The following is a 21,952-nucleotide window of genomic DNA, read 5'->3' on the forward strand; positions in this document are numbered from 1 at the left end:
GGGGGGATAATTGAATCCATTTTAGAATGAGGTTGTAATGTAACAAAATGAGGAGAAAGTCATGGGATCTGAATACTGTCCGAAGGGGGGGGCGGGGGGTGTGTGTGTGTGTCTTGTATTATATATTCATTACCAAAACGGCCTAGCTGTAGGGCGCTGTCCATTGCACTGATGCAGAGCAGCAGAGACATGCTACAGAGTTCAAAAGCACTCAATGGTCTCTGCATTTTGAACTTTAGTTTATTGTGGTATATAGTGTGCTTTATATTAGCAGAACTCAATATAATTCCAATGCAAGAACCCCCCCCCCCCAACAAAAATGTAGCCCCCCCTGCTCACTGATTTCAACTGGCCCCTTAGTCACTTCATCCTGGTACCGGTTCCACAGGTCAGGATGGAACAATAGACTATAAATGGTTGTACTTTCCTATCTTCCCCCATCATCAGATTAATTCCTGTGATCACTGCTGCCTTGAATCCTCTGAACATGTTTGATTGAATGATGAAGTAATAGGTTCTGTGATATTAATTTGTTAACAATGTTTTTATTTCCTTTTAATATGTTGTTATTATTATTATTTTTCCTTTCCTCTCAACAGATTACCAGATTGGATTAGACGTTAGATTGAATGTTAAAGTAACAGACTCTGATATTAATAATACACTCTTGTGGTTATTCCTCTCTCTCACCAGATTATTCCTGAGATCACCACGTTGCCTTGGTACACGACCTTAGTGCCTTTAGTTCTGGTGCTGGGAATCACAGCCATCAAAGACCTAGTGGATGATCTGGTGAGTGACTCATCCATTTCTCGCTGCTGGCTACATCAATTCTTCACCCTTCTCCCAAAGTCTTGGCGCCGAAACGGGGTGTCCTATAGATCAGTAGTTCCCAACATTTTCCTTTCCGGGGAGCACCAAAAAAAAAAGTCAAAAGCTCTTGAGGACCAGCTTTCGCAGAGTCGCGGAATTCTTTAACATAAAATATTTTAGCGGTCAAATTTAGAATCAATGTTCTCAGTGAATGTAACAGATTAAAGGCATTTTATTACAGATGGATGTTTGTTCAACACTTTTCATTGTATAAAGTCATTTACAATTGTTTATAACCTCCATTATTGTCCCAATTTATTTTTGGAGAATATATAGTTTTATATAATAATTTGCGGACCACCTGCAACTAAAAAAAAGGCCTCTTTAAAAAATATATATTTAATCCCCCCCCCCCCCCCCATTGTCATGTGCAGTACACTCCATTTTGTTGTGAAGAGCTCACTGTGGTCCATTAATCTAATGCTGAACCCTGGCTGGTGTTTTCCCTCCCTGTCTTACAGGCCCGCCACAGGATGGACAAGGAGATCAACAACAGGAAGTGTGATGTCCTCCTGGATGGCAGGTAATGAGGACTATGAACCATAGACATGGTTAGATATGTACTTGGAAATGACCCTGCAGTGACATTGAGGGCTTTCGCCATTTTGAAGTAGTCAACTGGGTGGGACTTCCTATAGGTTAAGGAACGTCACATGATTCCATCCAGGTCATCAGGAGGGATCAGCCAATGAATTATACTTATGCGCCAACATTCTATAACTGCAGGTGGCAGTAAATTGCCGTCCTTGGCTTTATACCTGTTCAAACAACAGCCTCCAGGTGGCAGTATGCACCCTGTCTGTTTGTTTACCAACTCGTAGACGTAGTAAAAGAAGAAGCTCTGACACCATAATGGGACAGATGCAAAGAGGAGTCGTCTATGTTGTGAACATAGAAACTAGAACAGTACTGTGTTGTGTATCTGTGGGTCTGGATCTCCATAGTGCAACTGCGTACCTTTTTCACATCTTACATTGGTTATTGTATTGTCTGTGCTATGCATCAACAAGGAAAAACTTCATGTTTTGAATATGACAAAGAATGGGGGGGGGAAATGACTGAAACTTTTTCTAAACCCAGGTTTCAAGAGTCTAAGTGGATGAATATCCATGTCGGTGATGTGGTTCGGTTGAAGAAAAATGCTCACATCCCGGTAATGTCATTTATTTGTTCTTCCACTTGGTTCCTTTAAAAAAATATATATATATATATATATATATATACTTTCGAAACAATTCTGAAGTTTCTGAATTTACATATTATTGATTCGATTTAATTGAAACCAACCAGCCATTTTATAATTCAGTTCAAAACATTTTATTTGACCATTTGCTCTTTATTTTTACTATTTTTTAGGCCGACATTCTGTTGTTGTCCAGTTCAAACCCCAACAGTCTTTGTTATGTGGAAACCGCCGAGCTTGATGGGTAAGATGTCCTCTATTACAACTAAATGTATTGGCCTTCCTGTCCCAAATGGCATCCTATGTGCCCTAGTCAAAAGTAGTGCACTTCAAGTCTTATTGGCCCTGGTCAAAAGTAGTGCACCGTATAGGGAATAGGGTTCCATTTGGGACACCGTCCAGGTCTTCAAACCTTGTTGTGTAAATCTGACATTTCATAATGGGGTTGTCAATAACTGTTCCTTGATAACAGGAGAAAGTACATTAACAGAACGTGCCTTTGTGTAAACATAAAAATGATGTGCTGAAGTTGGATTTAAAAAGGGTTTGCTGAGACTTGTTGTCAGTCTGTTTTAAGCCTGTTGATTTAGATTGATAACCTTTTTGTTAATCAAACAATACTATCAAAAGGCTAGCATGGTTTACTTTCTTTAATGTACAGATGCTCCCTAGCCTGAGTGCCAGTCTGTTTGAGCTATAATGCCAACTAACAGAGACCAGATCTGGGACTAAGATAGATGTTCCCAGCATACTGTAGAAGTCCACTGGAAAATGAAAGGACGTTAATTGTTTTGCAGGGAAACCAACCTGAAGTTCAAGATGGGTCTGAAAATAACAGACGAGAGACTGCAGGAGGAGCACCAGCTGGCACAGTTTGACGGTAACATACTGCTGTACTGTAACTAGGGAAAATACATGTAGAGTATCGCAATATTATTTTACAGAGCGTGTACTGATGAGAGTGGAATCCTGAGAGTGGGAGAGAAAGTGGGTCCACTTTTCTCTTTTAGTGTCTTCCAGATGTATTTGCAGTCGTAAACTATGGGGCAGGTATTGTTTGTCAAAGATATCCTGTCTAGCTGTGCAGCTAGCTAGACTCTGCCAGGTCATGGTTTCCTTCACCACCCCCCCCCAGCTATGATGGTGTGAGCATAGAAATAGAATGAGTAGAAAGGACTGGCAACGCCTCATCATAACAAGTTGAAACTCATTCTGATACTGTTCCCCCATATATCCTTGATAGTGTGGTCACTGTTCCCTTGTTCCCCCTCATACAGCCAGGATAGTGTGGTCACTGTTCCCTTGTTCCCTCGTACAGCCAGGATAGTGTGGCCAGGATAGTGTGGTCACTGTTCCCTTATACAGCCATGATAGTGTGGTCACTTCCCTTGTTCCCTCATACAGCCAGGATAGTGTGGTCACTGTTCCCTTGTTCCCCGTCATACAGCCAGGAGAGTGTGTTGTCACTGTTGTCTTGTTTCTCCGTACAGCCATGATAGTGTGTTGTCACTGTTGTCTTGTTTCTCCGTACAGCCATGATAGTGTGTTGTCACTTGTCTTGTTTCTCCGTACAGCCATGATAGTGTGTTGTCACTGTTGTCTTGTTTCTCCGTACAGCCAGGATAGTGTGTTGTCACTGTTGTCTTGTTTCTCCGTACAGCCAGGATAGTGTGTTGTCACTGTCTTGTTTCTCCGTACAGCCATGATAGTGTGTGAGGAGCCTAACAACCGTCTGGATAAGTTCACGGGGACCATGCGTTGGAGGAAAGACCGATTCCCTCTTGATCTGGACAATATGATGCTGAGAGGATGCAGGATCAGAAACACTGACGAGTGTCACGGACTGGTCATCTTCGCAGGTAAGAACACGCTTTTCGGGAATCAATGAACACACACCAACGGCCACGGTCATTGCCTTGGACTTAATCTCATCCGAACCCTTTGCTCTTCTGTTTGTTCACCGTTCTGGTTTAGGCGCTGACACTAAAATCATGAGGAATGGGGGCAAGACCAGGTTCAAGAGGACTAAAATTGATGAGCTGATGAACTACATGGTGTATAGTGTGAGTGGTTCACTCTCTCATCCCCTCGCAATATTTCAGCCTGTATGAAATGAAGTCTCTTAACAGCCTTCAGAAAGCATTCGTACTCCATGGCTTATTCTACATTTTATTGTTACAGCCTGAATTCAAAATGGATTCATTTAATTGCTCACCCATCTACACACAATAGCCCATAATGACAAAGTAATGTTTTTACAAATGTATTGAAAATTAAATACAGATTTCAAATTTTCCTTAAGTATTTACACCCCTAAGTCAAAACATGTTAGAATCACCTTTGGCAGCGATTACAGCTGTGAGTCTCTAACAGCTTTTCACACCTGGATTGTGCAATATTAACACATTTTTAAAATTCTTCAAGCTCTGTCAAGTTGGTTATCAATCATTGCTAGACAGCCATTTTTTCAGTCTTGCCATAGATTTTCAAGTGGATTTGTCCAAACTGTAACTCGCCACTCAGGAATATTCACTTTTTATTAGTAAGCAACTTCAGTGTATATTTGGCCTTGTGTTTTAGGTTATTGTCCTGCTGGAAGGTGAATTTGTCTCCCAGTGTCTGTGGGAAAGCAGACTGAACCAGGTTTTCCTCTAGGATTTTGCCTGAGCATAGCTCTATTCTGTTTCTTTCGACCCTAAAAAACTCCCTAATCCTTACTGATGACAAGCATACCCATAACATGATGCAGCCACCACCATGCTTAAAAATAAGATGAGTGGTACTCAGTGATGTTGTTGGTTTTGCCCCAGACATAACACTTTGTATTGCATTATTACTTTAGTGTCTTGTTGCAAATAGGATGCATGTTTTGGAATATTTTTTTTCTGTACAGGCTTTCTCCTTTTCACTCTGTCAATTAGGTTAGTATTGTGGAGGAGCTATAATTGTGTTGATCCATTCTCCGTGTTCTCCTATCACAGCCATTAAATTCTATAACTGTTTTAAAAGCACCATTGGCCTCATGGGGGCATCCCTGAGAGGTTTCCTTCCTCTCTTGCAACTGAGTTAGGAAGGAAGCCTGTATCTTTGTAGTGACTGGGTTAATTGATACACCATCCAAAGTGTAATTAATAACTTCACCAGGCTCAAAGGGATATTCAATGTCTACTTTATTTATGTTTACCCATCTACCAATAGGTGCCCTTTGCAAGGCATTGAAAAACCTCCCTGGTCTTTGTGTTTGAATCTGTGTTTGAAATTCACTGCTGGACTGAGGGACCTTACAGATAATTGTATATGTGTGTGTTACAGAGATGAGGTAGTCATTCAAAAATCATGTTAAACACTATTATTTCACACATAGTGAGTCCATGCAACTTATTATGTGACTTGAAAAGCAAAGTGTATGCTTGCCATAACAAAGGGCTTCAATACTTATTGACTCAAGACATTTCAGCTTTTAATTTTTAATTAATTTGTTAACATTTCTAAAAGCATAATTCCACAACATTATGTTTGGGTATTGTGTGTAGGCCAGTGACACAATCTCAATTGAATAAATGTTTTATTCGGGCTGTAACACAACAAAAAATGTGGAGTCAGTCAAGGGGGTGTGAATACTCTCTGAAGGCTCTCTACATGTTTGATGATGGCTTGTGAGAATAGAGATACAGTGGGAGAACTCCATCCAAAAATCTCATCCCTTCCTCCCTCTTCCCTCCGCCAGATCTTTGTAATCCTGATCCTGTTGTGTGCTGGCCTGGCCATCGGGAACTCCTTCTGGTACGAGGAGGTAGGCAGCAGGGCCTGGTATCTGAAAGATGGCAAGGACCAGACTGCTTCTTACAGAGGTTTCCTCAGCTTCTGGGGGTACATCATCGTGCTCAACACCATGGTTCCCATCTCGCTCTACGTCAGGTGAGTCGTCTCAAAACCCAGGCGAGCTCGCACTCGTACCCTCTATTAGCCACCATCTCAGAAGAGATGGTTGTGTCAGGATCAGAATGGTCATATATCCAAGTTCCAATTATCCTAACACACAGACATCAGTTTACCCGAGGCTGATATCAGCAACCCAGAATCTCACCTCTGACCAGCTGTGTTTTCATCTGTTAGCAGAGACTAACCTGATGGAGAAGTAGAACAATGAATATCTCTTGATCCGACTAAGATTTGAAGTGTGTATTTACTATCTCTACCTTCCACTTCCACAGTCTTTATTATATTTTTATTACAGCTGTTTAATGTCCTAGTTCCAGTCATCCTATTTTAACACACAGATAATGTGTTTTTGATGGGGGGGAAAAAAAGTCATCCTGGATAATTTCTCCTAACCTGACTGTCATGATGCTATTTCCTCTACTCCCTGTCCAGTGTGGAAGTGATTCGTTTGGGCCAGTCCAAGTTCATCAACTGGGACCTTCAGATGTACTACCAGGAGAAAGACACGCCAGCCAAGGCCCGTACCACCACCCTCAACGAACAACTGGGTCAGATCGAGTACGTCTTCTCGGACAAGACCGGTACCCTCACGCAGAACATCATGGCCTTCAAGAAGTGCACCATCGCCGGACGCACCTTCGGTTAGACAAATGCCCTTTCGCTTCTGACACCATGTATTGATAAGGAGAAGAGCAGAACATCTTCAGGAAGATACAAATTGATAGGTTGTACAGAGCATTATGGGTACTGCAGGAAATCATCCTACACTTATATCCTGGCTTGGATGGACATTCTGGTTCACTGCATTTGTGTTAGACATGACAAAAATGATGTAAAGATGTTGTGAAGACGCCTGCATCATGACGTGTTACACGACTAAGTATAACAACTAACCAATACTTTTCATTTTGCCAGGCGACCCCACCACTGCCGAAGGAGTGACTCTGAATCGTGGAAAGGTCAGGTTTACCATTCTAGTCACATTGTCACTGTGTGAAGGGGCTATTTCTGCTACTCAAAATACTTAACATTTTAACATCTGTTGCGAGAAGATTACATTAAAATAAAACTATCAGGGTCAGTTTCCCGGACTCGGATCAAGCATAGTCCCAGACTAAAAAGTGTGTTCAATGGAGATTCCCATTTTGAAAGTGTTGATATTTAAGGACCTTAGGCTTAATCTGGGTCCAGGAAACCGGCCTTCCAAGTTTATCTGTAGCATTGTGTTGATGGTCATTTTCTTCCTCTCGGTACTTCACAGCCAGTGGATTTCAGCTGGAACAAGCATGCAGACAGCAAGTTTGAATACTTGGATCATTCCCTGGTGGCCTGCATCCGGTCCAAGAAGGACCAAGACGCGCTGGAGTTCTTCAAGCTGCTGTCTCTGTGTCACACTGTCATGGTGGAGCAGAAAGAAGGTGAGCATTAGACAACCTGCATTCTAAGTGATGCTAGAGGTCGAAGTTCAGAAATCACAGATTTTATACAAAATGACCTGGTATCCTGGACACCTAATAAAGCCTGGTTCTGAACTAAAAGAAAACATACTCCATGGAGAATTTATTGAAAATCCTTCTTAGTCTAGGATCGATCTTTATTTGTGTCTGGGGGAAGCGGACCAATATTTATTTAACAGGAACATACATAAACCGGGAGTCTTAGTTTAGCATATGACAGACATTGATGAATAGTCTATAATACAGGTGTAACATAACCTCTGACCCCAGAGTTGATGTGCGTCTGTTGTCCTCAAACCCTCAGATGAGTTGGTGTACCAGGCAGCCTCTCCTGACGAGGGAGCTCTGGTGACGGCTGCCAGGAACTTTGGTTTTGTGTTCCTGTCCCGTACCCAGGACACCATCACCATCAGCGAGATGGACCAGGAAATGACCTACGAGGTGTTGGCCCTGCTCGACTTTAACAGCGACCGCAAACGCATGTCCATCATCCGTGAGTGATCGTTTTTAAGTCTGCGACCCCTGTGACTTTTCTAGGGTTGTTTTAAAGCTCTGGATATTTTGGAGTTCCCAGGTTTGTTGGAATTCCTAGTTGGAGAATTCCCTCCCTGTTTTATTCCTGATGATTTTTTGGAAATCCTCCAGCTGGCCTGGATTTTTGGGGAACTTTGGGAAAGCTGGAATTTTGGGAAAGCTGGAATTTTGTAAAATTAGCTGTTTCACTGGGACCATCTCCCTAATATGCTGTCTTCTCTCTCTCTCTCTCTTTCTCTCACCCACTCTCTCACTCTCACTCTCTCTCTCACCCACTCTCACTCTCACACACACACAGTGAGGTTCCCTGATGGCCGGATCCGTTTGTACTGTAAAGGAGCAGACACGGTCATCTACGAACGCCTCTCTCCTAACTCTAGACACAAGGAAGTGACCCAGACTGCTCTGGACGTGAGTCAACCATATCTGTTCTGAGGTGTTTTTTAATATGGCAGGTGTGCCAAACTCCTTTTTGTTCAGGGGCCACATTCTGACGTCATAGTTTGAGATTTCTGCTGTATGATTTTGAGTCTATGTGAAGTAGTAGTGGCCTTAAGTTTGACGTGTGGTTGAACTCTGGACATTGTGGTCACGTAACAAATTAAACTTGAACTCAAATAGTTTCTGAAAAATAGATGATGCATGTTTTTCATTTAAGTATTTCCTCTTCCATTGTAGATCTTTGCCAACCAGACTCTCCGGACCCTGTGTTTGTGTTATAAGGATATCAGTAAGCAGGAGTTTGACGCCTGGGCTAAGAAGCACAAGGAGGCCAGTGTTGCTATGGGCAACAGGGAGGCTGCTCTAGATCGAGTGTATGAACAAATTGAGAACAACTTCATGGTAGGACACACTCCAAATACTTCAATCAATCAAGTCACTTCTACATTGTAGAAGGCTGGCATTTGGGTCCGGATCATTAAGATATACAGTGAGGGAAAAAAGTATTTGATCCCCTGCTGATTTTGTACGTTTGCCCACTGACAAAGAAATGATCAGTCTATAATTTTAATGGTAGGTTTATTTGAACAGTGAGAGACAGAATAACAACAAAAAAATCCAGAAAAACGCATGTCAAAAACGTTATAAATTGATTTGCATTTTAATAAGGGAAATAAGTATTTGACCCCCTCTCAATCAGAAAGATTTCTGGCTCCCAGGTGTCTTTCATACAGGTAACGAGCTGAGATTAGGAGCACACTCTTAAAGGGAGTGCTCCTAATCTCAGTTTATTACCTGTATAAAAGACACCTGTCCACAGAAGCAATCAATCAATCAGATTCCAAACTCTCCACCATGGCCAAGACCAAAGAGCTCTCCAAGGATGTCAGGGACAAGATTGTAGATCTACACAAGGCTGGAATGGGCTACAAGACCATTGCCAAGCAGCTTGGTGAGAAGGTGACAACAGTTGGTGCGATTATTCGCAAATGGAAGAAACACAAAAGAACTGTCAAACTCCCTTGGCCTAGGGCTCCATGCAAGATCTCACCTCGTGGAGTTGCAATGATCATGAGAATGGTGAGGAATCAGCCCAGAACTACACAGGAGGATCTTGTCAATGATCTCAAGGCAGCTGGGACCATAGTCACGAAGAAAACAATTGGTAACACACTACGCCGTGAAGGACTGAAATCCTGCAGCGCCCGCAAGGTCCCCCTGCTCAAGAAAGCACATATACATGCCCGTCTGAAGTTTGCCAATGAACATCTGAATGATTCAGAGGACAACTGGGTGAACGTGTTGTGGTCAGATGAGACCAAAATGGAGTTCTTTGGCATCAACTCAACTTGCCGTGTTTGGAGGAGGAGGAATGCTGCCTATGACCCCAAGAAACCATCCCCACCGTCAAACATGGCGGTGGAAACATTATGCTTTGGGGGTGTTTTTCTGCTAAGGGGACAGGACAACTTCACCGCATCAAAGGGACGATGGACGGGGCCATGTACCGTCAAATCTTGGGTGAAAACCTCCTTCCCTCAGCCAGGGTATTGAAAATGGGTCGTGGATGGGTATTCCAGCATGACAATGACCCAAAACACACGGCCAAGGCAACAAAGGAGTGGCTCAAGAAAAAGCACATTAAGGTCCTGGAGTGGCCTAGCCAGTCTCCAGACCTTAATCCCATAGAAAATCTGTGGAGGGAGCTGAAGGTTCGAGTTGCCAAACGTCAGTCTCGAAACCTTAATGACTTGAAGAAGATCTGCAAAGAGGAGTGGGACAAAATCTCTCCTGAGATGTGTGCAAACCTGGTGGCCAACTACAAGCAACATCTGACCTCTGTGATTGCCAACAAGGGTTTTGCCACCAAGTACTAAGTCATGTTTTGCAGAGGGGTCAAATACTTATTTCCCTCATTAAAATGCAAATCAATTTATAAAATTTTTGACATGCGTTTTTCTGGATTTTTTTGTTGATATTCTGTCTCTCACTGTTCAAATAAACCTACCATTAAAATTACAGACTGATAATTTCTTTGTCAGTGGGCAAACGTACAAAATCAGCAGGGGATCAAATACTTTTTTCCCTCACTGTAGTAATAAGATCAGTCTTTACGTAAACAGTTTTTTTAAACTGTTCTTTTACCAGGTAAGTTGCCTGAACACATTCTCATTTACAGCAACGACCTGGGGAATAGTTTGTATTTGTGTTTGTTACGGATCCCCATTAGTTCCTACCAAGGCAGCAGCTACTCTTCCTGGGGTTTATTACGGATCCCCATTAGTTCCTACCAAGGCAGCAGCTACTCTTCCTGGGGTTTATTACGGATCCTCATTAGTTCCTGTCAAGGCAGCAGCTACTCTTCCTGGGGTTTATTACGGATCCTCATTAGTTCCTGTCAAGGCAGCAGCTACTCTTCCTGGGGTTTATTATGGATCCCCATTAGTTCCTGCCAAGGCAGCAGCTACTCTTCCTGGGGTTTATTACGGATCCCCATTAGTTCTTACCAAGGCAGCAGCTACTCTTCCTGGGGTTTATTACGGATCCCCATTAGTTCCTACCAAGGCAGCAGCTACTCTTCCTGGGGTTTATTATGGATCCCCATTAGTTCTTACCAAGGCAGCAGCTACTCTTCCTGGGGTTTATTATGGATCTCCATTAGTTCCTACCAAGGCAGCAGCTACTCTTCCTGGGGGTTTATTATGGATCCCCATTAGTTGCTGCCAAGGCAGCAGCTACTCTTCCTGGGGTCCAAACACACCAAATCATCCACATTACATATTAAACAACAGATAAAACAGTGAACTATGTTTGTACTGAGTAAACTAAAGATAACAGTACATCATATAACATCCCTACACCGCCACATATCCACAACACAAAATGTGAAATACAACTATCACAATGTGTGCATATGTATGTGTCTGTACCTTTTGTGTGTGTGTCTCTTCACAGTCCCCGTTGTTCCATACGGTGTATTTTTACCTGTTTAAAAAAAAAATCTAATTCTACTGTTTGCATCAGTTACCTGATGTGGAATAGAGTTCCATGTAGTCATGGCTCTATGTAGTACTGTGCGCCTCCCATAGTCTGTTCTGGACTTGGGGACTGTGATGAAGAGACCTCTTGTGGCATGTCTTGTTTTTAATTATTATTATTTTTTAAACCTTTATTTAACTAGTAAAGTCAGTTAAGAACAAATCGTTATTTACATTGACTGCATACCCCGGCCAAACCCGGACGACACTGGAACAATTGTGTGCTGCCCTTATGGGACTCCTAATCAGGGCCACTTGTGGGGTATGCGTGGGTGTCCGAGCTGTGTGCTAGTATTTTAAACAGACAGCTCGGTACATTCCGCTTGTCAACACCTCTTACAAAAACAAGTAGTGATGAAGTCAATCTCTCTTCCACTTTGAGCCAGGAGAGATTGATATGCATGTTAATGTTTGCTCTCTGTGTACATCCAAGGGATAGCTGTGCTTCCCTGTTCTGAGCCAATTGCAATTTCCCTAAATCCTTTTTTTGTGGCACCTGATCACATGACTGAACAGTAGTCAAGGTGTGACAAAACTAGGGCCTGTAGGACCTGCCTTGTTGATAGTGTTGTTAAGAAGGCAGAGCATCGCTGTATAATAGACAGTCTTCTCCCCATCTCAGCTACTACTGTATAAATATGTTTTGATCATGACAGTTTACAGTCTAGGGTTACTCCGAGTAGTTTAGTCACCTCAACTTGCTCAATGTCCACATTATTCATTACGAGACGTAGTTGAGGTTTAGGGCTTACTGAGTGATTTGCACAAAATACAATGCTTTTAGTTTTGGAAATATTTAGGACTAACTTATTCCCTCCCATCCATTCTGAAACTACCTGTAGCTCTTTGTTAAGAGTTGCAGTCATTTCAGTCGCTGTGGTAGCTGACATGTATAGTGTTGAGTCATCCGCATACATAGACACACTGGCTTTACTCAAAGCCTGTGGCATGTCGTTAGTAAAAAGCAAGGGTCTTAAACAGCTACCCTGGGGAATTCCTGCTTCTACCTGGATTATGTTTGAGGCTTCTATTTTTTTAACTTTTTTAAAATCACCTTTATTTAACCAGGTTGGCTAGTTGAGAACAAGTTCTCATTTGCAACTGCGGCCTGGCCAAGATAAAGCATAGCAATTCGACACATACAACAACATACCTGCTGGAGCGCGTGCTACGAGTGGGTGCTGCTATGGTGACCAGTGAGCTGAGATAAGGCAGGGCTTTATTGAAGAACCCTCTGTGTTCTATTAGACAAGTAACTCTTTATCCACAATATAGCAGGGGCTGTAAAGCCATAACACATGTTTTTCCAGCAGCAGACTGATTGATAATGTCAGAAGCCGCACTGAAGTTGAACAAGACAGCCCCCACAATAATTTTATCATCAATTTCTCTCAGCCAATCATCAGGCATTTGTGTAAGTGCTGTGCTTGTTGAATGTCCTTCCCTATAAGCGTGCTGAATTTGTTGACTAAGGGTTGGTAACAGGCTGATTGGTCAGCTATTTGAGCCAGTAAAGGGGGCTTTACTGTTCTTGGGTAGCGGAATGACTTTAGCTTCCCTCCAGGCCTGAGGGCACACACTTTCTAGAAGGCTTAGATTGAAGATATGGCTAATAGGAGTAGCAATATTGTCTGCTATTATCCTCAGTAATTTTCCATCTAGATTGTCAGACCCCGATGGCTTTTCACCTTTTCTACACTGGCTTTATGGAATTCAAAGTACAATTATTGTCTTTTTATAATTTGATCCGTGTGTAGTGTCAGTGTTTGTTGCCGGCATGTCATTCCTAAGTTTGTTTATCTTGCCAATGGAAAAAGTCATTAAAGTAGTTGGCAATGTTAGTGGGTTTTGTGATGAATTCTTCAATTCCTCATCAAACCAAGAGGATTGAACAATTTTTACAGTAATTTTCTTCATGGGTGCAGTCTTAATGGAATAAGCAATTTCATAAATGTGTCAAGTGTCTGGTTGCTCCTCATTACACACCACGGACCAACCAATATTCTTCACATCAACAACATAGGAATCACTACAAAACTTATTGTATGTCCTCTTATACACTATATTAGGCCCAGCCTTTGGAACTTTGGTTTTCCTAGATATGGCTGCTATATTGTGATCACTACATCCTATGGATTTGGATACTGCTTTAAAGCAAATTTCTGCAGCATTAGTAAAGATGTGATATATACATGTTGATGATTTCATTCCTGTACTGTTTGTAACTACCCTGGTACAGTAGGTTGACTGACAACCTGAACCAGGTTGCAGGCACTAGTCACAGTTTGAAGCTTTCTCTTGAGTGGGCATCCTGATGAAAGCCAGGCAATATTTAAATCACCCAGAAAATATACTCCTCTGTTGATATCACATACATTATCAAGCATTTCACACATATTATCCAGATACTGTTAGCACTTGGTGGTCAATAGCAGCTTCCCACAAGAATTGGCTTTACAGGAGAGAGTGGGGATGAATGAGCCAATTAGAAGCTGGGGATGATTCGGTGGCCATGAAGGTATGAGGGCCAGATTGTAAATGTAATCAGGACACCAGGGTTTAACACCCTTTTATCTTGTGTTACCAAATAAATCTGACTCTTGCTTTTATTAAAGCCGCCAACATTCTGCTCTGGAAAAGTCACCCGGTTTGCTTTATGTCCTTTCGGCAGATGATCGGAGCGACTGCCATCGAGGACAAGCTACAGGACGGGGTTCCTGAGACCATCGCCAAGCTGGCAAAGGCTCACATCAAGATCTGGGTTCTCACTGGAGATAAGAAAGGTATGAGAGAAGAAAGTCAAGACAGATGTGTTCAGATCAAGACAGATGTGTTCATCATGGCGGTCAGCCTTCGTCTGGAATGTTCATCTCTCGATCTAACCAGGGACTGGGTTACAGTAGGATTCCATCCCTGTTCCCTATTTAACACACGGCTTTTAACCAGGGCCTTAGTAGTGCACTTCTGTACAGTATAGGGAATATGGTGCCACTTAGGATGCAGTCCATGTTTACAATGTGTTACTGTTGATTTAAAACCATGTTTACCTCCCAACAATGTGTTACAGTTGATTTAAAACCATGTTTACCTCCCAACAATGTGTTACAGTTGATTTAAAACCATGTTTACCTCCCAACAATGTGTTACTGTTGATTTTAAAACCATCTTTACCTCCCAACAATGTGTTACTGTTGATTTTAAAACCATGTTTACCTCCCAACAATGTGTTACTGTTGATTTTTAAAACCATGTTTACCTCCCAACAATGTGTTAGTGTTGATTTAAAACCATGTTTACCTCCCAACAATGTGTTAGTGTTGATTTAAAACCATGTTTACCTCCCAACAATGTGTTACTGTTGATTTAAAGCCATGTTTACCTCCCAACAATGTGTTACTGTTGATTTAAAACCCTGTTTACCTCCCAACAATGTGTTACTGTTGATTTAAAACCCTGTTTACCTCCCAACAATGTGTTACTGTTGATTTAAAACCCTGTTTACCTCCCAACAATGTGTTACTGTTGATTTAAAACCCTGTTTACCTCCCAACAATGTGTTACTGTTGATTTAAAACCCTGTTTACCTCCCAACAATGTGTTACTGTTGATTTAAAACCCTGTTTACCTCCCAACAATGTGTTACTGTTGATTTAAAACCCTGTTTACCTCCCAACAATGTGTTACTGTTGATTTAAAACCACGTTTACCTCCCAACAATGTGTTACTGTTGATTTTAAAACCACGTTTACCTCCCAACAATGTGTTACTGTTGATTTTAAAACCACGTTTACCTCCCAACAATGTGTTACTGTTGATTTTAAAACCACGTTTACCTCCCAACAATGTGTTACTGTTGATTAACAACTGAGATAACATCTTGAGCTGCTACTTCACCGAGTTTGCCTCTTGATGGATTAAATGTGTATTGATGACATTAACATTTTCTTCAACATTTCCTTCCCTTGCAGAAACGGCTGAGAACATTGGCTATTCCTGTGAGCTGCTTACCGATGACATGCAGATCCACTATGGAGATGATATCAAGTAGGTTTAAGATAGAGGAGAAGTGTAGGTCTATGGGCCCCAGTGCTTGATGTGAGTCATCTGTGTGTAGCTGTGTTGCTGGAAAGGCTAGGCTACTGCTGGAAAGGCTAGGCTACTGCTGGAAAGGCTAGGCTACTGCTGGAAAGGCTAGGCTACTGCTGGAAAGGCTAGGCTACTGCTGGAAAGGCTAGGCTACTGCTGGAAAGGCTAGGCTACTGCTGGAAAGGCTAGGCTGCTGTACATTTAACATTACATTTACATTTAAGTCATTTAGCAGACGCTCTTATCCAGAGCGACTTACAAATTGGAAAGTTCATACATATTCATCCTGGTCCCCCCGTGGGGAATGAACCCACAACCCTGGCGTTGCAAGCGCCATGCTCTACCAACTGAGCTACACGGGACTACGTGTAGCCTGTAAAGGCTAGGCTGCTGCTGGAAAGGCTAGGCTGCTGCTGGAAAGGCTAGGCTGCTGCTGGAAAGGCTGCTGCTGGAAAGGCTAGGCTGCTGCTGGAAAGGCTAGGCTGCTGCTGGAAAGGCTAGGCTGCTGCTGGAAAGGCTAGGCTGCTGCTGGAAAGGCTAGGCTACTGCTGGAAAGGCTAGGCTACTGCTGGAAAGGCTACTGCTGGAAAGGCTAGGCTGGAAAGGCTACTGCTGGAAAGGCTACTGCTGGAAAGGCTAGGCTACTGCTGGAAAGGCTAGGCTACTGCTGTAAAGACTAGGCTACTGCTGTAAAGACTAGGCTACTGCTGTAAAGACTAGGCTACTGCTGTAAAGACTAGGCTACTGCTGGAAAGACTACTGCTGGAAAGACTACTGCTGGAAAGACTACTGCTGGAAAGACTACTGCTGGAAAGACTACTGCTGGAAAGACTAGGTTACTGCTGGAAAGACTAGGCTACTGCTGTATTTGCAGAGTGAAGTTATGATAATACACTGTTACAGAGATTGTAGTAGAGTGTAAGATGTAGTTCTGATGTGTGACGGTCTTGTGTGTGATAGTGAGAAGCTGCGAATCAGACAGGCAAACCGGAGGGACCAGCCGCCTGCGTCCGGTCGAACCAGGAAGAAGGTGCCAGATCCGTTCTTCCCCGAGCCTGGCAAGAACGCACTCATCATCACCGGAGGCTGGCTGGTGAGTGGAGACTACTACTAGTTACTGTTGCTGCTCATGTAACAGTATAACTTTAGTACGTCCCCTCGCCCATACCCGGGCTCGAACCAGGGACCCTCTGCACACATCAACAACAATCACCCACGAAGCGTCGTTACCCATCGCTCCACAAAGGCCGCGGCTCTTGCAGAGCAAGGGGAAACCCTACATATTGGTTTCAGAGCAAGTGACGTAACTGATTGAAACGCTACTAGCGCGTACCCGCTAACTAGCTAGCCATTTCACATCCGTTACACTCACCCCCCTTTCAACCTCCTCCTTTTCCGCAGCAACCAGTGATCCGGGTCACGGCACCAATGTAACAGTATAACTTTAGTACGTCCCCTCGCCCCGACACGGGCGCGAACCAGGGACCCTCTGCACACATCAACAACGGTCGCCCACGAAGCATCGTTACCCATCGCTCCACAAAGGCCACGGCTCTTGCAGAGCAAGGGGAAACCCTACATATTGGTTTCAGAGCAAGTGACGTAACTGATTGAAACGCTACTAGCGCGTACCCGCTAACTAGCTAGCCATTTCACATCCGTTACACTCAACATGAAATGATCATTAAAGGTGTACACTTGACTCAGCCTGATATTTACATAGAATTTTTTTTATTTAATTGTTTTGTGAGGGTTTTTCTTTTGTGAACAAAAGTATATTTTTCTTCTAAAGACTAAATAGGCATGTCTGTCCGTGTCTCTCCACAGAACGAGATTTTATACGAGAAAAAGAAGAAACGTCGTCGCCTTCGCTTGAAGCGTCTCGGAAAGAGACCCGTCTCCGCCACGCCCCAGGACTCCACCCAGCCAATCGACGACTGGGAGAAGGAGAGTCGTCAGGTGGACTTTGTGAACATGGCGTGCGAGTGCGAGGCGGTCATCTGCTGTCGTGTCACGCCCAAACAGAAGGCCAACGTGGTCAGCCTGGTGAAGAAGTATAAGAAGGCCGTCACGCTGTCCATCGGCGACGGAGCCAACGACGTCAACATGATCAAGAGTACGGGAGGATATTCATTTCATTTTACTGTTAAATTATTCATTATTTGTTAGCAGTTTGTTATAGCTGAATTGTAGTTTTCACCACAAAGCCTTTTGTAGCTTAGTGTTATGTGATATCTACTCCCCCTTTGCGAACTCCTCACCTCTTCAGCTGTTGGAGACAAATTCTCTGTTTTTGTTTCACTTTCTCCCCCTCCCCCCACCTCTCTCTCTCTCTCTCTCCAGCTGCAGACATCGGTGTGGGTATATCTGGTCAAGAGGGCATGCAGGCGGTGATGTCCAGTGACTATGCCTTCGCTCAGTTCCGCTACCTGGAGCGTCTCCTGCTGGTCCACGGCCGCTGGTCCTACATCCGCATGTGCAAGTTCCTCCGCTACTTCTTCTTCAAGAACTTTGCCTTCACCCTGGTCCACTTCTGGTACTCCTTCTTCAATGGGTTCTCAGCTCAGGTGAGGGAATGTTCTAGAGGTAGGGTGTGTCTCAACTGGTACCCTATTCCCTATATAGTGCACTACTTTTGACCAGAGCCCGATTCCCTAAGTAGTGCACTACTTTTGACCAGAGCCCTATTCCTTAAATAGTGCACTACTTTTGACCAGAGCACTATTCCTTAAATAGTGCACTACTTTTGACCAGAGCCCTATTCCCCAAATAGTGCACTACTTTTGACCACAGTCCGAGGGTGCCATTTAGGGCACCACCTGTCTAAACTGCATTTTCAACGACCACTTATCTAGACTGACTTCAAAACTCCCAAATTACTTTGGTACCATATACTATGGTACAGATGATTGATCCTAAATGTGGACATGTATTTGATGATAGAGGGGCGGCAGGTAGCTTAGTGGTTAGAGCGTTGGGCCAGTAACTGAAAGGTTGCTGGATCGAATCCCCGAGCTGGACAAGGTAAAAATGTGTCATTCTGCCTCTAAACAAGGCAGTTAACCCACTGTTCCCCGGTAGGCCGTCATTGTAAATAAGAATTTGTTCTTAACTGACTTGCCTAGTTAAATAAAGGTTAAATAAAATCTAAAAATAGAGGACTAAGCTATTGTGTTGATATATGACTTTATGATACTACTCCAGGTTGCCTATGAAGATTGGTTCATCACCTTGTACAATGTGATGTACAGCTCTCTTCCTGTCCTGCTGGTTGGCTTGTTGGATCAGGTAAGCAATTATAGGAGATACATGTAGAATGTTTGTCATTTCTGAAAATGTCCATAATATATCCAAATCTAAATGTATTTGTCACATGTGCTTCGTAAACAACAGTAAAATAGTTACTTATGGGACCTTGCCAACAATGCAGAGAGAAAGAAAATTGAGAAATGATACTGTAGAAAAGTACTAACACAATGAGTAATGATAACTTGGCTATTCACACGGGGCATCAGTTGTCAGGTCCCCTTCAAATGCCAGCTGGACAAGCTGGGCTTTTTATAGAGGTAACAGGCTCTGTGTTCACTGTTTTTTAATGATGAACATTGAATGAAAACTCCCTCCATTTTGTTTTATCACTCTTGTCTTATTCCGATCATATGACACGTCAATGTTAAGCTAATACAGTGGTTCCCAAACTTGGGGTCGGGATACTGTGTGGGATCCCCCTGGGCCCATTGAGAAAATATTTCAGCTGAATATTAAACAAATGATCTTCAAATGGGTACAGAATACAACCGCTTAGTGCCAACAAAGGATCTCTTAAATTAATAAAATGTGCTTTCATCTCATTATGTGTTGGGACAGCCTGCGGGACCTAAAATTTTGTGAATATGAACACGCAGCCTTAACAAGCCTTGTCCAAGTGGAGTCCCTTGCATTTAAAGTGTCAATTTGGGATAATGTGCAGTACAAGTTTGGGAAGCCCTGAGCTAACATGAAATTTCTATTTCCTGTTTCTTTGAAGGATGTGAATGACAAGCTGAGCAGAAAGTTTCCCAAGTTATACCTCCCTGGTCAGCAGGGGGCGCTGTTTAACTACAAGAACTTCTTCATCAGTCTGTTCCACGGCATCTTCACCTCTCTGGTGGTCTTCTTCATCCCATACGGGGCCTTCCTCCAGACCATGGGGCAGGACGGAGAGGCACCGTCAGACTACCAGTCCCTCGCTGTGGTCATGGCCTCTTCTCTCATCTTCACCGTCAACCTGCAGGTAGCTGACTTGTTCCTCAATGGATTTATTGATTGGTGGATTGATTATGTTTATTGTCCTTCAAAAAGGGAAATTCATTCCACAGCTCACATGTAGACACAAGAAACAAACTCTGGTGCGTTTTCAGAAATCTGTTGAGTTAAAAAAAAAAAAAAATACAGGCCTATTTATACAGCAAGTGCTGATTCCTCCTACAGTGTTGGAATAGATGATGTAACTTCCTGTCTCTCATACTCTCTCCCAGATATCTCTGGAGACGTCATACTGGACCTTTGTGAACTGCTTCGCCGTCCTCTGCAGTATAGCCATATACTTTGGGATCATGTTTGATATCCACAGTGCAGGAATCCACGTTATCTTCCCTTCAACCTTCACCTTCACCGGTGAGTTCTGCCTCTTCAGATCTGGGTCCTGTTCATACGGATGAAAACAGACTAAAAACCGGGAGAGACTACCTGGACGTTGTATGCCCTAATGAATACTAACCTGGGTCGTGTTCATTCGGCCACACGGACGATAGCAAAACGTTTCACAATGGAGAATGAATGTTTCTTATTGGACAAGTTTAGGTAGTACCTCCCTAATTCTGTCAGTTAGAAAACTTCCGGCGCCGAAAAGAGATGGCCGCCTCGCTTCGCGTTCCTTGGAAAATATGCAGTATTTTGTTTTTTTATGTGTTATTTCTTACATCGGTACCCCAGGTAATCTTAGGTTTCATTACATACAGTCGGGAGGAACTACTGAATATACGATTAACGTCAACTCAACATCGTTCCTACCAGGAATATGACTTTCCCGAAACGGATCCAGTGGTTTGCCTTCCACCCAATACAATGGATCTGATCCCAGCCGGCGACCCTGTGCGACGCCGTAAAAGGGGCAAACGAGGCGGTCTCGTGGTCAGGCTTCGGAGACGGGCACATCGCGCTCCACTCCCTAGCATACTACTCGCCAATGTCCAGTCTCTTGACAATAAGGTTGATGAAATCCGAGCACGGGTAGCATTCCAGAGAGACATCAGGGATTGCAACGTGCTCTGCTTCACGGAAACATGGCTAACTCAAGGGACGCTAACGGAGTCGGTGCAGCCAGCTGGTTTCTTCATGCATCGCGCCGACAGAAACAAACATCTTTCCGGTAAGAAGAGGGGCGGGGGGGTATGCCTTATGATTAACGAGACGTGGTGTGATCATCATAACAACACACAGGAACTCAAGTCATTCTGTTCACCTGATCTAGAACTCCTCACAATCAAATGTCGACCGCATTATCTACCAAGGGAATTCTCTTCAATCATAATCACAGCCGTATATATTCCCCCCAAAGCAGACACATCGATGGCCCTGAACGAACTTTATCTGACTCTTTGTAAACTGGAAACCACACACCCTGAGGCTGCATTCATCGTAGCTGGGGATTTTAACAAGGCTAATCTAAAAACAAAACTCCCTAAATTCTATCAGCATATCGATTGTGCTACCAGGGCTGGAAAAACCCTAGATCATTGTTATACTAATTTCCGCGACGCATATAAGGCCCTCCCCCGCCCCCCTTTCGGAAAAGCTGACCACGACTCCATTTTGTTGATTCCAGCCTACAAACAGAAACTAAAACAACAAGCTCCCGCGCTCAGGTCTGTTCAACGCTGGTCCGACCAATCTGAATCCACGCTTCAAGACTGCTTCGATCACGCGGATTGGAATATGTTCCGCATTGCGTCCAACAACAATATTGACGAATATGCTGATTCGGTGAGCGAGTTCATTAGGAAGTGCATTGACGATGTCGTACCCACAGCAACGATTAAAACATTCCCAAACCAGAAACCGTGGATTGACGGCAGCATTCGCGTGAAACTGAAAGCGCGAACCACTGCTTTTAACCAGGGCAAGGTGACCGGAAGCATGACCGAATACAAACAGTGTAGCTATTCTCTCCGCAAGGCAATCAAACAGGCTAAGTCCCAGTACAGAGACAAAATCGAGTCGCAATTCAACAGCTCAGACACAAGAGGTATGTGGCAGGGTCTACAGTCAATCACGGATTACAAAAAGAAAACCAGCCCCGTCGCGGACCAGGATGTCTTGCTCCCAGACAGGCTAAACAACTTTTTTGCCCGCTTTGA

At 43.4% G+C, this 21,952-nt stretch overlaps 1 protein-coding gene across 1 annotated transcript in view; it reads left to right on the plus strand.

Annotated features, from left to right (window-relative positions):
• The window catches only part of LOC139544409 (phospholipid-transporting ATPase IC-like), a 46,010-nt gene that overhangs the window by 19,610 nt on the left and 4,448 nt on the right, over nucleotides 1-21,952 (plus strand). Inside the window, exons 5-26 of the mRNA XM_071351464.1 lie at nucleotides 694-792; nucleotides 1,335-1,396; nucleotides 1,954-2,026; nucleotides 2,230-2,300; nucleotides 2,854-2,936; nucleotides 3,757-3,915; nucleotides 4,031-4,119; nucleotides 5,784-5,974; nucleotides 6,431-6,639; nucleotides 6,914-6,957; nucleotides 7,260-7,416; nucleotides 7,760-7,948; nucleotides 8,288-8,400; nucleotides 8,668-8,832; nucleotides 14,140-14,251; nucleotides 15,437-15,512; nucleotides 16,515-16,647; nucleotides 17,382-17,670; nucleotides 17,898-18,121; nucleotides 18,759-18,842; nucleotides 19,582-19,827; nucleotides 20,072-20,210. Of these exons, the coding sequence (XP_071207565.1) occupies nucleotides 694-792; nucleotides 1,335-1,396; nucleotides 1,954-2,026; nucleotides 2,230-2,300; nucleotides 2,854-2,936; nucleotides 3,757-3,915; nucleotides 4,031-4,119; nucleotides 5,784-5,974; nucleotides 6,431-6,639; nucleotides 6,914-6,957; nucleotides 7,260-7,416; nucleotides 7,760-7,948; nucleotides 8,288-8,400; nucleotides 8,668-8,832; nucleotides 14,140-14,251; nucleotides 15,437-15,512; nucleotides 16,515-16,647; nucleotides 17,382-17,670; nucleotides 17,898-18,121; nucleotides 18,759-18,842; nucleotides 19,582-19,827; nucleotides 20,072-20,210 (3,007 nt within the window). The remainder of the gene's footprint in view (nucleotides 1-693; nucleotides 793-1,334; nucleotides 1,397-1,953; nucleotides 2,027-2,229; nucleotides 2,301-2,853; nucleotides 2,937-3,756; nucleotides 3,916-4,030; nucleotides 4,120-5,783; nucleotides 5,975-6,430; nucleotides 6,640-6,913; nucleotides 6,958-7,259; nucleotides 7,417-7,759; nucleotides 7,949-8,287; nucleotides 8,401-8,667; nucleotides 8,833-14,139; nucleotides 14,252-15,436; nucleotides 15,513-16,514; nucleotides 16,648-17,381; nucleotides 17,671-17,897; nucleotides 18,122-18,758; nucleotides 18,843-19,581; nucleotides 19,828-20,071; nucleotides 20,211-21,952) is intronic.

The sequence above is a fragment of the Salvelinus alpinus genome, chromosome 18 (assembly GCF_045679555.1).
Source record: "Salvelinus alpinus chromosome 18, SLU_Salpinus.1, whole genome shotgun sequence".
Lineage (NCBI taxonomy): Eukaryota > Metazoa > Chordata > Actinopteri > Salmoniformes > Salmonidae > Salvelinus > Salvelinus alpinus.